The sequence below is a fragment of the Cenococcum geophilum genome (assembly GCF_001692895.1).
Source record: "Cenococcum geophilum 1.58 unplaced genomic scaffold K441scaffold_15, whole genome shotgun sequence".
In the NCBI taxonomy this organism is placed as follows: Eukaryota; Fungi; Ascomycota; class Dothideomycetes; order Gloniales; family Gloniaceae; genus Cenococcum; species Cenococcum geophilum.
The window spans coordinates 2,617,736-2,633,938 of record NW_027137573.1 but is presented as its reverse complement, the minus strand read 5'-3'; the positions used below and the strand labels follow the sequence as shown (position 1 = coordinate 2,633,938).

General features: G+C 47.1%; 4 protein-coding genes across 4 annotated transcripts; 2 read left to right on the top strand and 2 right to left on the bottom strand.

The window, feature by feature from the left end:
- Positions 1-2,526: 2,526 nt before the first annotated feature.
- On the top strand, positions 2,527-3,814 carry K441DRAFT_608762 (NAD(P)-binding protein; the record flags this gene model as incomplete). Its single annotated transcript, XM_067645483.1, has 3 exons — positions 2,527-3,238; positions 3,275-3,522; positions 3,572-3,814. Exons 1-3 carry the CDS (start codon positions 2,923-2,925, stop codon positions 3,812-3,814), a joined length of 807 nt encoding a protein of 268 aa, XP_067505569.1. The 5' UTR covers positions 2,527-2,922.
- A 157-nt stretch (positions 3,815-3,971) lies between these two features.
- On the bottom strand, positions 3,972-5,667 carry K441DRAFT_676407 (uncharacterized protein; the record flags this gene model as incomplete). The annotated part of the gene is made up of 5 exons (XM_067650950.1): positions 3,972-4,677; positions 4,727-4,845; positions 4,898-4,900; positions 4,951-5,204; positions 5,253-5,667. 5 exons carry the CDS (start codon positions 5,665-5,667, stop codon positions 3,972-3,974), a joined length of 1,497 nt encoding a protein of 498 aa, XP_067505568.1.
- Positions 5,668-9,455: 3,788 nt separating this feature from the next.
- Positions 9,456-11,606, top strand: K441DRAFT_676406 (uncharacterized protein; the record flags this gene model as incomplete). Its single annotated transcript, XM_067650949.1, has 4 exons — positions 9,456-9,478; positions 9,541-9,905; positions 9,955-11,159; positions 11,208-11,606. The coding sequence occupies 4 exons, from the start codon at positions 9,456-9,458 to the stop codon at positions 11,604-11,606; spliced, it is 1,992 nt and encodes a 663-aa protein (XP_067505567.1).
- Positions 11,607-14,714: 3,108 nt separating this feature from the next.
- On the bottom strand, positions 14,715-16,009 carry K441DRAFT_676405 (uncharacterized protein; the record flags this gene model as incomplete). The annotated part of the gene is made up of 2 exons (XM_067650948.1): positions 14,715-15,450; positions 15,543-16,009. The coding sequence occupies 2 exons, from the start codon at positions 16,007-16,009 to the stop codon at positions 14,715-14,717; spliced, it is 1,203 nt and encodes a 400-aa protein (XP_067505566.1).
- Positions 16,010-16,203: the final 194 nt, after the last annotated feature.

Sequence of the window (16,203 nt, the reverse complement as noted above, 5' to 3'; positions counted from 1 at the left end):
TACGTCTTAACTACTATAGGACTTACCCTATTCTTCGCAAATAAGGAATATTACCCTTAATCCGGCATAGAACTACTAAAACCTATTAATAAGAAACTGCTATATAGAAAACGCCTTAAGATGCTACTTACTAACTAGCATACAGACTATATAAAAAATCTACTCAACTACTATAAGGGAGAAATGGCCTAGGCTTAAGCAAAGCAGGCCTACTTTACCGACCGTTATAAAACGCCACTACTAGAGATACGTGTTAGCGACTAGGTATGGCTAAATGCACGTAATATCTTTACGTAGAGGCCTATAAAGTCACTTAATTATAAAAACCTCGGCCCCTACCTAATTAAATAAGTTATTAATAGGGGAGCCGTATACAAGCTAGAGCTCCCGCCTGCCCTAGCCACCTACGGGATATAGCCTATATTTTACCTATAGCTACTATACCTTTATTAGCCTAACCCTTTACTAAAGCAGATACAGCCCGAACCCCTATTAGTACTAATTTAAAATAAGAACGAAGATAAGAACTACAAGGAGTGGACCGTTAAACGAATTATTAACTTTAAATACTTTAGTAAAGGCAGAGGATAACGGCTCTACTATAGAGCTATATATATAGGATTTAATATAGATTAGCCAGAATAGTAACTATAGGAAGACTTTAAAAATGCAAAGGATCTAATTAGCGACTTTTACTACGCGAACCTATAGAAACTGGGCTTAAGTAGAGATTTTATACCTAATCCTTTATAAAAGCCCTTATAGAGTTAAACCGTTATATATTACTACATAGGGGCAAATTACCGTTAGATTGCTATTAGATTGCGGTAAAGTATAATTACGTAACCGGAATATTGTTAAGATGTCTAGGAACTTTAACCGGCGGTTAAAGTTATCTAATTAGTTAGATTTTTAGATGCCAAGCCTTATTATATAATATTGTTTCAAGCCTTTAGTAATACCCCCCTTTCTTCTTTTTTATACCCTAAGTGTCCCTTTTATATATATATAGTAACCACAGCGTTGCCGGAGCTCCGCCTCTATAGGAGGGGGGGTAGTATTATAGAACCCCACCGTAGGGGCCTCTATAGGAGAGCCCCGTGCTCTTGCGTACACCTCGCGTATAGCTTATGTCAGCTACGCGTAGGTATATCACCTCCTTACGCCCTTAACCCTTACGATTGATCGCGTAACGTCTTGTAGACTCCTCGAATACATACGTCTTATAGCCACTGCCCCGTCCCGTGACACTTATTAAGGGATACGAAATGGCAATATTAAGTACTATGCTACTTATAAGCGAAAATAAGAAGCTATGTATAGAAAATAGCGCTAGAAAAGGAAGAGGGCAAAGAAGTGCACGTATATAGCTAGGGGGGGTATTTTATTAGGAGTAGAAGGGGCCTCTCGTGTATAAGCTGTCCAGGGAGGTGCAGCGGGGGGGCAGCAGAGGCAGCGGCTGAGCGACCGCAACGAGCACCACGCAAGTGCAGCATGTGCAAATCATTAGAACACACGGCACGTACATGTCCTAGACGTCAGATAACTAGCCAGTAGATAGCTATACCGAATACAATTGTTCGTGGTTGACTAATTCGCTATATTGCCCTCGGTAGCTTGGTGGGGTGGCCCACATGCCCGCATGGCCCACTTGCCCGCAGACTACGTTAACCCACCGACGTCCACCGAGCATATGGTCCGTGCGGAACATCAGAATCAGAAGTACGCGTACGGCCTAAGTAGATTCAATCAATACAATACTATCAAATATGCTTTCCAATTGTACTTCCAACGATATAGACCTTGTTCAGCCGACTTAATATAACGTTTAACTAAATCGGGTCGCCAAAAGCCCACCACCAGAGCCGTGGTCGCTGCCCGATTTTAGAACGGCTTCATATTTCTAATCACGACGATTTAATTGCATTGATCTTATTGGTTGGTTCTTATCGATACCGAGTGGACGAATTTCGGCGGGTTAAGGGATAGTACTAGGCTAAGGTAAGCGAGGCTTAGCGAGCTTTTAGTGTGGGTGAGGCCTTTCTGCCCACCCGAATAGTGACGAATAAGCGTTCAATATGCACGCAAGGATCATGATTTTCCGTTTCAGATTAGCGTACATCAAGTGTGGTCTGAAATTCACCACAAGAACTCGAAAGCTGTAGAGATTGCCCGTACTGAATCCAGGCGCTATTACCAACCCCATCCTGCTTACGGATTGCTAGTAGCTGACCGAGTATTTCTCCTTGAGTCTATACCAGATCCTTCGACGAGCTGTAAATATGCAGACAAGGGTCGTGATTATCCATTTTAAGTTAGCGTGCTTTTCTGATTCTCCTCAACCCAGTTTTTGTGTATCCTTTTTGGAGGAACTGCTTTGAAATCCCAAGGCAAGCGTTACCACCTTCAACAAAATGGCAATTCGCCATCAGATTAATATGGGCTCTGTCACAGGCGAGATTCGAGTTAAGTAGAACGATCCACACGCTAGACTGCGAATCTAAATACAAAGAAAAGAAATCTATTGTACACATCAAGAACGACTCTTAAAGATGCACGCCTGTGCGCCCCGAGTCAACAGCGGTCATGTGATGCGCCTTTTAGTGGCGCATTTCTCCGCTAATAAACTTCCAGTATTCACCAATGAGATTAGCAATAATCTCACTCATCTCACTCATGAACATCAGCTACGTGTCTCATGGGCAGACTCATAGTGCATATCCTAGTCTACAAGCCCGCCGACGAAGGGATCTCCGCAGCGGGACCGTAACAGGCTCAGCGAGGGTTTCTCATCAACCTCAACCAAAGGTATAAATATGCCTCGACCGGCATCCTTTCTTCCTCACTACCTGAAATCAATTCGATCCTCAACTTTGCAGCGAAGTCTTACTCCATCAGCAATCTCCATTGAAGAGTTCAAGAATGACACCTGACGCACTTTCTCTTGCTGGTAAAGTCGCTATCGTGACCGGATCCGGCCGTGAGAATGGTATTGGCGCCGCAATTGCCATTGCTCTTTCTCGCAATGGCGCCGCCGTTGTCATCAATTACGTCTCCGAGTCATCCGAGGCACGTGCTGCCGGCGTTGCAAAGACGATCCAAGCCGCTGGTGGCCAGGCCATAGTAGTCAAGGCCAGTGTCAGCACGCCTGAAGGCGCAAATCACCTGGTGCAGGAGACCTTGAAAAGATTCAAGACGGATCATATCGATATTCTGGGTAAGCCAATGGGAGTGTCCTGTCCTACGCTAACAGCCTTTTAATGAATTGCGTTAGTGAACAATGCTGGCGCCGGACTTGTAGGTTCGACACTTGAGACTACCAAAGAAGGGATTGACCTTACCTTCGGCGTTAACGTGTACGGTACTATCTTCCTCGTTCAAGCTGTCGTTCCACACATGCCTCGCGGAGGACGTATTATCAACATTTCATCGGTTGCATCGAAGCTTGGATTGGACTTTCTACCCATATACGGAGCATCCAAAGCAGCGCTCGACAGTCTAAGCTACACTTGGGCAAAGGAGGTAAGCGATGATACAGGTCGCCGATGAGGCAAGCTAACAAGATGCACAGTTCGGTCGATCTCGCGGAATCACTGTCAACAGCGTTGCTCCTGGCCCCGTCGACACGGACATTGCCAGGGCTGCAGATCCCGCCGGTGCTGGTGGTAATCTCCTCGTGGGCATGACCAGAGCCGAGGAGAGGGTTGGCAAGACCGAAGATATTGCGGATGTAGTCCTTTTATTGGCCTCGGAGAAGAGTCGATGGATCACTGGCCAGTTCGTCTCCGCTAGTGGTGGGATCACTGGACAGTAATGAGGAATGATCTGAGGGTTAAATAATAGACGATCTGAGTTGCGCTACCTTTAGGCTTCTTTCGTCTCTGGGTGCACCCTAGAAATTGGCAAATATGATCAGGTAGAATCAGTGTCTTATCGATAGTGCTCACATATTTTCGACCCCATGTATTCTTTCAATAGCCATTTTTCAAGTGGAAGCTGATCTCACTTCCAATATCGTAAATTACATGAGTAGCAACCTCATCAACCCACGCAATATCTTTAATCATTAGAAGAGCATCATGCCAATCAGCAGCCCCAGTATTAGATATAACATCAACGATCCGTGCCACTAAAACCCCTCTATCCTCTTCGACGATTGTAGATATTATTAAAGCCCAGAGATGAAGATTAGTAAACGAGTACCAGTCGAAGCTATACGCTGTCAGCAACTGCGCGAGCCGTCGGCCATGCTTTGAAATTCCATCAAACTGAATACGAAATTGTCTTTTCAAAAGGCCGAGAAATACCATTGATGTCAAACGAATAATCTCCCTAATGAGGAGGCCCTCGTCGAGCCCTGTTTCGATCTGCTCGGGTAGATTAAAGCGCGGTAGCATCAGAAGCTGATGGGCAACCGGATTTAGTCTCACCCCAATAAACAACTCATCTCTCCAAAACTGCGGATTCGTAGCAGCGCGGTTTACTTCGGATGACAGACTTGCAATGGAGACAAGGACACTAGATATATCTTTGAAAGAAGGATATCTGTCGTTCCACGCCTGTATACTTGCAGTGAGCCCCGGTGATTGTTGCGTAGCATTGGGTACGTGAACAAATTCTTTGGGAACTGAAAATCGAGGATGTGTGTCGAGAAGCATCGATCCTGTCACATCGAGCCTAGATAGTTCTTATGAGCTAGTTTCTTAAACAGCTTAGGTCAACATACCAATTCGTCAATATGCGCAAGGGGGGGCTTTGCAATGTCTCTATGCCCCCCCTCCTCTGAACCACGCGTTCCAAGCCGTCCAAATGCATCTGCAGCCCGGAGAAATTCTTTCCAACAGCCTGACGACTTATTTAGCTGCCGCATTGTCAAAAAATTGTGTTGAAAACATACGCACTAAAATTCGTTAGCGTTGATAAGATATTACAACACCAGGGGAATCTGACCTCGTAGCAACAAAAACCCAAGATAGCTCCAATTATTCCCTCACTAGTATTGTCAATGGGATCACACAGTCGATTATTAACAGAGTTTAGTGCATTAGTGTAATATTTAAGAGCTTCGTCGTTCTCTTGGATCTCAGAGTCATCCTGCCTAGCCATTAGGAGCGCAGAGTGCGCTAGGCTGAGTTGGAAAGCACTCCTGTCAGACATTACAACAGAAATCCAGATGATATGCATTTGCCCTGAGTCTTTTTGTGCTGTAAGACGTTAATTCATGATTGATTTGTGATCGTTGCTAATCTCACCGAAGTCTATGAGCTGCACTATTCGTGAATTAGAAGGAATTGGAAAAGGGGCTAGCGGATCCAAGCCACGACCAGCCCCAAGAGGTCTGAGGCAGTCGGTCGAGAGATATTGGTTGGGAGGAATCCTTTCAGCTTCTTCTAAATATTTCTTCGGACCTTCGTCCTTTTGACGACCATGGTCATTGTTAACTTGTTGAACAGGGACGATACTGGCATAATCGGTAGCTGATGGGTGGAAGTCCGACAGGTTAAATGTATCATTTCTGCGTCTTCGTCGCTTATGCGGACGTCCAGCATCCCATGCATGTCTGCGAATTGTTCGCTGGTTATCAGCATGGGTCAGATCTTTTGGATCGGTGATATTGATGAACGCGAATTGGAATCTTTTACTCGTGGCGGTCGTGATTGCAGCCATTATTATCAGACTTGGTGTTGAGTTTGCATGGCTTGAGCAAAAAGAAAAAAAAATTGTTCATAGCCAACCGAGGACCTTCGGCACAGTTATGATGTGGCGGATAAGTTGGTATTAAAAGGCCATGCCGATCATTTTGCTTACATAGAGTGCCAACCAGCGCTAACTGGAAGGGGTTGGGGGAAGTCCTTTATGTATTACCCAGATGAAATTGTATTTCAATATTTTAAAGCATAAGCGCTCGGACCAAGGATCACCGCCTTCCTAACCCAGAAAAGCCCCTTACGAATCGGCCTCTCACAGATTTCTTCTCCCTACTACAGAGTTATACAACACTCTAAGTTATAAGCCAATGAATACTCATAATCCTGCAGCTTTTCACCTATTTATACTTTAGGCTATCGCGTGTCTGCCTTACTAGTCCGTAATCCTTGCGAGGATGATGACTCTCCGCCCTGGGGCTACCTATCGATAATACACCTCTCGCATCAAAGGTTCTTTCTACTTAGAATTCGTTTACTACTGATAGTATAATAATCCGATATAATGACTTCAGGACCCTATCATGATGAACCGGACAGCGCGTCCTTCTCTGATGAACTCAGCCCAACCGACGGATACTTCTACATCGTGAACATCCCCAAGACAGGTACATGGATACGGCCAGCTCGTCTAATGCCTCAGCGTCAAAAGCACGCGAAACAGAAGCGGGAGAATACAATGAGCAGGCCTTCAAGGTCGTCGAACTCGTCGAACTCCACCATCCTCCGTTAACCCAGATGAAACAACACCATTGATTGATGCGAGTCAACCTCCGACATACTTTGATGCCACTGCCAACCCATATCAAGGCTATACCATGGAACAAAATGAGGGATCAAGGGGTGGAGTGGTAGGAAATGAATCGGGACTTATATTTACTCGTAGAATATCGGCCCAAAATATGGGTTATACCCCAGGTGTCCATCCAGGATACTATGGAAATATGTATTACGACCGCTCTCGAAGGAGGATTCGTGACTGCTATTCTTGCAGCCGATTCATCAAGATCGCTCTGGCCATCTGCGCCGTTGCAGTTGCAGTTTAGCTTGTAGCAGCAGTTACTCACCGGGACAGTCTTGAAGAAATACTAATTCCTTGCTTTGATAGGCGTCCGTTCTCTAGCTAACATGCCTAAGGGTATTTCAAAAGATTTTCCTGATTGGCCCGGACACTGCGACCGTGAACACTATATCAAGACCACTTCCTTCGACTTTGGTAACCCCAGAGACTTCGGCCTTGATGAGCTGGTAGAGGAGCGTGATCGCGTCTATCAGACAGTATTTGGCAGGATCCATATTGTCAAAGCTCCAGACGACCAGAAACCTAACATCCGGGCCAAGCTTTAATTACCCACGCCTAGATCAATTGAAACAGAGAAGCCGAAGTACACAAGACTGAGACTGAGCTTATCACTAAATGTCCGGTGATAAATAATAGTAAAAAAGTAAGCCGGCCAACCTCGGTTTACCGTGGAATTAAACTCGTCCTCTATGTCGTTCCAGGAGTAACGTTAGAGAATTTGGAGATCGGATCAACGCATCTAAGAGTAGAGATTCACGATGGAGTTGACTTCAGCGTTAGAAACTAAGCGAATATTAACCTTGTGTTTGGTGGCCTTCACGCTCATACATTCATATCCCGCAAAACAAGAATCGACCTCGGATCCGGATCAACCAGCGGCACCTACGCTCTCAGAGACCTCCTCTCCATCAAGACAACAACGATTAATGCAGGCACGGGCTCAGTGAGTGGTACCTTCATCCATGGCTCTTCCACGGATTTGAAGCCTACCTCTGGATCGATCACAGCCGACATCACCCCTTACGAAGCCGACACTAGTTCATCCACTCTTCGTACCTTTACGAAATCTGGAATGATGGCTATGAATCTGCGCTCTCCATACAGGAATCGTGGAACGGTTATTTCCAGCTTGACGAACTCACACAAAAGCAACTCGGGAAGTATAAAGTTGACGTATCCGCAGGCGCGGGAGGGACGTATTGAAGGCGGGACCAATAGCAGAAGTTTGAGGAGCGAGGCCCACCTCGTTTAGTCGTGGCCTCGTAAAACCATGTCACATTCAGAATACAACTCTTAACTGTATCTAAAGCCTTTCAACAAAATAAAGTTAAAAAAAATAGCTGTAATATATTTTATTACTAATATTATTTATATAGAAGTTTTTAAGCATTTAAGATAAGTTATTATAAACCTATCTTAAGTTGGTGGGTCTTAGATGTGCGAGGCCACGAGGTGGGCTTCAGAGAACGGTTAGTATGCCCATGACGTCCTATGCATCGCGAACGAACAGAGCAGGCCGCGGCCCTGTCGATCAAACCGAGCGTTATAGAGTGCTAACTGATGTGGGCATGCACCAGCATGCACTGCGATACCCTACCCAGTAAGGGTTCTCCAGAGTGGTGTGGGCCATAAAGCAGCAGCTGTTTTGTTGAGAGTTGAGACTCTTTAGTATGTACTGTACCATCCGTCGCCAAAGGGACGTGATATTAGCCTCGACGCGCCAACGCGAAGCGAGCATCAATAGAACACCGTGCGACCTGCCCCTCCTCCGCCATGGCGGCAGTGCACCTGCAGCGCTGCTATTTCGCCCTAGGAGTATTTTAATGGCGTTGGCTGGGGGCCAGTTGGTTGGCGAGGGCGACTTCGGTTTCGTTTGGATGGTTGCGGTTGAAGCTCGCTTGAGAGCCCTGGTCAGTTTCAAGCTCCGACACATACGACACCGTCAACGTCGCGCCCTGGACAACGCTTGTGAGTCTCCCAACCCTTAGGCATTCTTCTCAATTCAGAAGATCGCAGCTAGGGATAGCTGAAACCGTACCAATTTGAGAGTTTCGGCTTGCGAAATAGGGCTGCTTCTAAGCCCTCGACATCGTTCCTTGTCCGAAATATCAACCGATGCTTGAATATGGCGAGATGTGGGGATTTCTGCGTCTGTTGCAAGGGCAGCGCAAGATACTCTAGGAATGCAACTATGAGATGCGCATCCGAGCCGTAAGGCATAGAGCTTCTGCCACATAGCGGCGCAGTTGCTCCCAGAGAAAGGTAGGACCCATAAGGCCTGCTCCACCCCCGTCCTCTCTTCTTTGGGTGAACGCCTGTGGTGTCTGTATCGGGCTGCCCCAAGCTCTCGCCGTTCCAGATCTCTGCAACCAAGGCGCGCCCCGAAGCTGAACTCAAACCAAGCGGGCAGTGGGTTCCTTTGTGTCAACTCCAACATGTCATCTCATCACATCTTTGCACGGAAATCCTCAGAACCGTCCGGCCCCATATAGTATTGGGGTCCTTCAATCTGCCGTTCCTCTTACTTTGGCCTCGTCACTCTTTAGAACCCAAGCCCTATCCCTACATTCATTTTCTTTTGGAGCGGGCTCCCTTTCCGCGCTGGCAGCGAGAAGGTATCCTCCTCCATACACTCCTTTAGTTCAGTCTTCACCGATTTCTTTTGTTCGGACTATCACAAGAACCAAGCCGTGTGCTACAGCAGTACCGACTATTGACATTCCTTCAACTGGTATTTTATCTTCGTCAATCTTGACTGAATTTCGTACGTTCTCCGAACCTAGGCATCCCTTGCTTCGCCCGCCCTACATCGACATTGCTGGCCAGACGCACGCCGCCACTCTCAGCTTGCTCCACTTCATGCACTGCCTCTTTCGGTTTGACCTTTGCGTAAATACAGCTTTTCACGGGATACACCCACGGGCGATACTGGGCAAACGAGGCCAAAAATGGAATTTAATGTGGCTCAGCAGTAAGCCTGCCTAGATTTACCATCCATTTGCGATTCCTGAATGCTGACCACCATGTGTAAAGATTTCGACCGGCGTCTAATAGATCTTTCACAACCAGCCAGAGTCCGTCCCGCCATGCAACACAGATAATGTACCCCTACCGCAACATGCCCTTGCAACCTCAGCAGACCCAAAGTCTTCAGCACGCAAGGCCCCCGCAGCCTTTTCCCACGTGGTCTGTCCAACAGAACCACAACCCGTACACCCAAATACAGAAAGGGCCTATTGCCAATAATAAAGATGGCTGCGCTCAAATGCAGTCGGTAGACAATCCAGACGTGTCTGCTACGCACGCGTCAGGAATGACTGCTCAAGCTTTTCGCAACTTGAATGTGCAAGACCCTACGATGCAATCGGAATACTTTCATGGCTCCGTTATTGACACAAGTAAGCCTCCCGCTGACAATGATTGCGCTTGGCCTGACATGTATCCCAGGCTCATGGGGCCATAAAGTTTGTGACGACATGGAGTTTCCTAACTTAGACCCAGACATGCCCGAATTCAATCACGGCTTAATGGGCAGCGATGAGGATACAACGATTATTGACTTAAGGCAGTACACAGGCCTCGAGAGCGACATGGCCGCCTACAACTCGACTACATCCCGAAGGATGTCCGAGTCCTCCTTCTCTATGTCTAGCACTAGTGGGATGGCGGAGGTCTCAACTTACGAAGAGATGCCAGCTTCAGAGGCCGTTCCATACGCGTCAGACTGCGAGGCTTGGAACAGCCTCGAGCCTGCGCCAAGCCTCTTATCTCCCCTCGCCTCACCAAGACGTACGCAACACGAGTCGTTAGTGAGGAGTGGGAGTCGATCCCGGGCATCCCCCGCGCCGCATAACAATATGCGGTCCTCACCATATACGATGGACAGCAGTCGCCTCAAAAGATGGTCTACCGGACACGCCCCCACCTCGACTCCAACTGGTTCGCGCACGATTACGCAAGTCCAGGATAGGTTCGCCTCCTATGGGACTCGATTGAATCCTCACCACTCAATGCCTGCATACCCGCCAAGCGCATTAAGCAACTTCCAACTGCAGACGCAAAATGTGCTGTATTCACAGCCACATCCTCTGCAGTCCAGCAATCCTGCGTTCTTCGCTTCCCCGGACCAGCCATTTCCTCTCGAACTGCCACGCCCCCTTCCTTCTCAAGGCCTCTTCCGCCTGCTTCAAAGTAACGCCGACAGGAATAGTGGCTGCTCTTCGCATTTTGCGGATCTTTCCGATCCTCCAGATCTTTATTCATCCCTTCATGAAGAGCCTTCAAATCCGCCAGAGTCCGATACGCATCCATCTAATCCAGATTTAACCCCGCATGAGCAGGATCTCCGCTTTAGTGGAGATTTGTACACCCCGCGATGGGTTCGCGGCCATGGCAACAAGCGTGAGGGCTGGTGCGGGCTGTGCAAACCTGGAAGATGGCTCGTGCTGAAGAATAGCGCCTTTTGGTACGATAAATCGTTTACGCACGGAGTTAGCGCTGCAACTGGTGCCGCATTTCAAGGACCACAAGAAACAAGGCGAACAGAAGGCAACTTAGATGTTTGGGAGGGTTTGTGTGGAAGTTGTGGCGAGTGGATCGCACTGGTTAGTAGTAAGAAGAAAGGAACGACATGGTTTAGACACGCTTATAAGGTACTTGTGCGGCCTCCCCTAGATCTATCCGTACTAACATACTCCTAGTGCCACACGCACCCAAAAGTGAAAGATGGCCCTAAACGTCGCCGTGAAACGTCGCATGCCGCCCGCGCACGTGCTGTGTCATCCGCTTCTGCTACGTCATCGTCATACCCAATCAGCAAAGAGCCGTCGCAAGATTTGCATATCCAGTCCCAATCTGGTTCATCCACGAACCCTACCACCACTCCATCCAAGGCACCCTCCGTGCATGCCAATATCGAACCCAAGCAGGAGCCTGTGGGAGAACTCTTCAGTCCACCGTTGCGTTCGATATCGACCTTTTCCGGGCAAGGACAGTCTCAGGCCCACTTACAAGGCCAGCATCAGCATCAAAACACCGAGCCGGAGTTAGCCGGTGTGAAGGCCATCTCGCCACTGAACAGTCTTGCGAGCATGATTTAGCAACGTCCTTTTGTACATGTTTTCTGCTTCATTTTATTTCTTATGGTCGGCATTCAGCGGCTCCCCACCCCTTATGGCCATTCCCCGGGCCCCTTCTGGCGTTTTAGAAACGGCGGACAGCGATTTTACGCATTTTTGCTTCTGATGCTGTGGGTTCACGAGGTCATAGGACTCGACTTGTACGAGGCACGAGCTGCGCATTTCGGCGACTAGGGACATGNATCAAGGGCAAGCGGGTTTTTTGGTTTCGTAGGAGCGAGCAAGTGAGCGCGTCTTTGGGTTCCGAGCTTTACGCGCTGCGCTTTCTGGCTGATAGGCCATCTTTGATGAGATACGAATTCTTTAGGTAACTTTAGATAGGTGTATAAACAGGCGCACTTTGTATAGAAGACATAAAACGTAGCAGATGTGTATCGGATTGCGGCTTCTCTAGCGATTACTAACTATTAACAACCTATGCGGCTTTTTTGGATAAGTTGTAAGTTATAACCGGGAGACAGGGAAAGCTAGGGCTGACGGGGCGCTTGTTACGACAGGGTCCATGGTGCCAAAGTTTCCCGGCTTATCTGGCTGTCTCATCGACCATCAATACATACATCCCGGCACGTATATATTGTAACTTCCCCGGTTCTAATAGATTTCAGAAATATCGAATAAACCTCAACCACATTTTGAAAAGCAGCACACCTTATCCCATGCTCTGTCAACATAGGTCCAGATCGTGACTAGTTAGATCAAAAAGAGGAGATATTAGAGAATTATATTTTAAGTCTTGTTAGTATTATTATCATTAAACTATAATTTAAAGGATAATAAGCACAAGAGCGCGTTAGTTAGTAGAGTAGTAGTTTTCAGAGTTAATAAAGATCGCAATTAGAAAAGTCCATTAGATTATATGCCTATAATTTCTGCCATTATTATAATTGTAAGAATATTAGTATTATACCGGGCGAGTAAGGCACGAAAGGAGCGTATAGCGGAAATTATATAGAAAGAAAGGTTTAGAAAGGAGGAGGTTGGCATTCTCGTATAGAATACCAACAGCATAACGCTTGGCGGCACCCCTACTTCTGCGTGTATAACAGGGTGTCTCGATTCGAGGCTTAGGACACGGGCAAAGACGTAGGATTTACAGTTGATGCAGTTGTTTTTTTCCAGACTGATGATGAAGGCGCACTATTTGCTGTGCATCCAGCGCTTGAGGCGGTGCCTGAGACAGCGCTCGATGCTAAACTCACAATCGTACTGGCGGGCTGTGTTTGTAACTTTTCCATTCTGCAACCGCTGCACGGCGAAGATTCCCGGGTCTATTGATAGAGTCGGCGAGGAGCAGTTCCCATCATACGCGTAGCACTTCGTGCTGATACGGTCATTGCGCCAGCGTGGCTAATAAGCCGTCAATTGGCTTAATAAGGCTTCGATTGATTGATTAGATTATTAATTAAGGTATTTGGATTGGATAAGTTGTTAAGATTCGATTGAAATCGATTGCAAATGACGGATAGACTGCTAAGTTAAAATCTACTACTGTTTTGCGAGTAGGCAGACCCCTTTTAGGTATAGAAGAGTGAATACACAGACCACGCACGAACCAAAAATAACACGAACGTGTCCTCTACACCTCCCTTTACGCATGATTCTACGCGTATTCAGGTAAGTTTAGGAGTCTCAATCCGATCCAAACCTGTCGAGCTGGAGCTGATCACTACTATATTGGGTTAGACCAGGAGTCCTGTGACTCATCCACTGTGTATATATAGCCTCATTTTTTCATAGATCAATCTTCACACGAGTTCCACGGTTCGACAAAACCGGATTGAGATAGATAACCACGTAGATTGATTGAATTGGATCCGTCGGTTGATTGATTACGGATCGGTCGCTTAATTAGTCACGCTGCGTTGCGCTGGAGGGTGTTGGAATAGCTGTTCATTTTATCGGTTTCACAGTTTCAACTCCCACGGCGTAGCTTACAGCATGTTCTGAAACAGCACTAGACATACTGTTGTTGTGAACTTTTGAATTCACTGACAGGACTACGGGTTCTACAATTAGTCTGTAAAGCTTCAATGGGAGTAGTATGTGACACTGTCGGAGATACAGAAACCTATGGATATGCAGAAATCACTGCCGAGGCGATAAGCACTGCCGCTTTTTGTTTCGGAGCAAGGGACATGGCCAATTGCTGCTTCGCCATTTGGTTAGTAACAAGTTGATGCAGAGGCAGAGGAGAATTTATGGCCATACAGAGTAGAAGGCTAGCACACACTGGAAACATATGGGGGTCAGACCTTAAACTACGACTTCCAATAGTAGACGGACACGCACCCAGCTGTTTCGGTGTTTTAGCTCTGACGCGAAGGAATGAGAGTGTCTAAGAGAAAGCTCGGAGCGCTAAGTGTATTGGCCGTAAAATTTCGTCCTTGTGGATGGTATGTTTCCGCCGCAGATCCGCCATGAATTGGGGTATTTTGTTGCATTGCGGCACAGCCGGCGCTAACAACACCACCACACGTAGGAACGAAGGACAGAGGACTTATAGGCAGGGAAACGAAAGATAATTTTTTTACTCGAAATTCGTGCTCGGGTGGTCAATGTGATTTTGAATGAGAGTTGAATACATTAGGCCATGCTGGCACCTAATTGATGATAACACTCAGCCACGTCCCACCAGACGACTTTGCTTCCTATATCATTTTGCTTTTCATTCAGCATGATATTTCTAGCTCATGTTTGATTAATAATAGAGGATAGTCGGATAAAACTTCGCCTCAAGTATTCCAGGCACGTGATGCAGCGGACAGCTACTGCTGTGCATCCAAGATAGAAAAGACCATGCATTTAACAACTCCACAGCATGAGACGTAAACTAACATAACACATAAAATCGCTTCAAAACGCAGTATCTCTCAGAAGTCATGCTAGATGCCCGCCAGCAGTGGTCCTGTTAGGGTCGGGAAGGAGCCCGCTGGTATCATAACTCATCTAGGGATTGGACCTCTTGGCCATCTCCTTTCGAATAATTGCGCTTCTGACCCTTGCCAGGCTTGTTCGTAGAAGTGGTTATGTAAAATCCAGCGAAGCCAGGTCGGCGCTTTAAATACAAAATCAAGTTCTTAATGACTTCTCATATGGCGGTGGCAGAGTTGTGCGAGGCTTGATGGTTAGATTTGAAGGTGTGATCGGTATATGTAGGTGATTGTTGTGGACACTTCGTTCCCTTTCTGCGATGCTGTTTGGCGATAGACTCTCAATTCCATGGCTTCTGTTAGGTCGCTTTGCAAAAAGTCTTCTGAGACGACTAGGGCGCTTTAACTCGCCAGGAAAGAATCCATGGAGGGTATCGAGGGACTCTCTGCACGATTCTCTGATAACTTCACAACTTCCGGCCCCATCCCGGAGTGACCCAGCGTCTTCGACAGCTTTGAGAAGGGCTCTAAGCTGGTTTGCGCATTCATTAAGATCATTTCGGCTGATATGGAAGGAGCCCTGCTCTGTTGGCGGCGTTGAGTAGCCGCATATGCAACTAGTGCTGATAGAAGATGTGCATGACATAGCAACTGAATCATCTATGGCGGGTACAGTGGATGCTGGGACTGGAGCTGGGGCTGTGGTTGGAGCTGGGAGAGGTTCCCTTGAGTTTTTCTCATCCCCCGAGGAGACCTGCTCCGAGGACTTTTCATCGGACACCAGTTTCGATGGTTCTGTTGATGCATGCATCAATCCAATTCTTCGAATTACCGTTTCTAAGGTGTGAGATCTCGCGTTGGCTTGCTCATTGAGTAATATTAATCGGTCAATTTGACGCCGTTGATCGTCAGGGTTGGAAGGACAGTGACTTGACCTAAGAAAAAGTGAGCATTTACTAGAAGTGTAATGATGCGGTAATATTCTCTATGTGCCCCTGTTTGCTCTATATATGAAATGGATACTCACCCGTCGTTTCCGGTAACTTTTCTCGCATAAGTAACAACGTTCAGCATGAGGACCAAGGTGTTTTTCAACCTCTCCAATCGCACTTGAAGAACGTTTAATTTCGGCTCAACAAGTGGCCACTTCAGCCTCTTTAATTTTGACATCGGAGACTTCCCATTGCCCTCAAGGTCGAGGCTCTTATTCAACTCTTTCTGGATTTCTTTAAAAACCTCCTCGCAGCCATGCACTGCTTCTCGAGCGGCCGTCAGCGCGCTTTCACACTGCAGTTGGGCTGCATCGTCCTGCCCAAGCAAAGTACCAAGCTCTGTGATTACAGACGAAGTAATTGACAAATCTCGCGCAATTTCGCGGACGTTCTTGTCGGCATTAATGACAGTCTCGGTATAGTTATAAAGAGTAGTAGAAAGCTGGATCCCGGTGCTCGCAATGGCAACAATGGAGGCCGTGATGCTCAGAGGGTCAGCCATCACGCCCCATTACAATTGGGATGAATACGCGAGTACTCAGTACGCTTTCATCGAGGGCATTAAAAAGAATGAGAGATAAGTAAGAGATTGGTGGGGCACTAGAGTTTCACGAGCAGCGGCGACGAGCGAGGCTGTGCTGACCGCCCCCATAATCCAGATGGAGCTGAGCTTTTGAATCTCTGTTCATGTCGAGC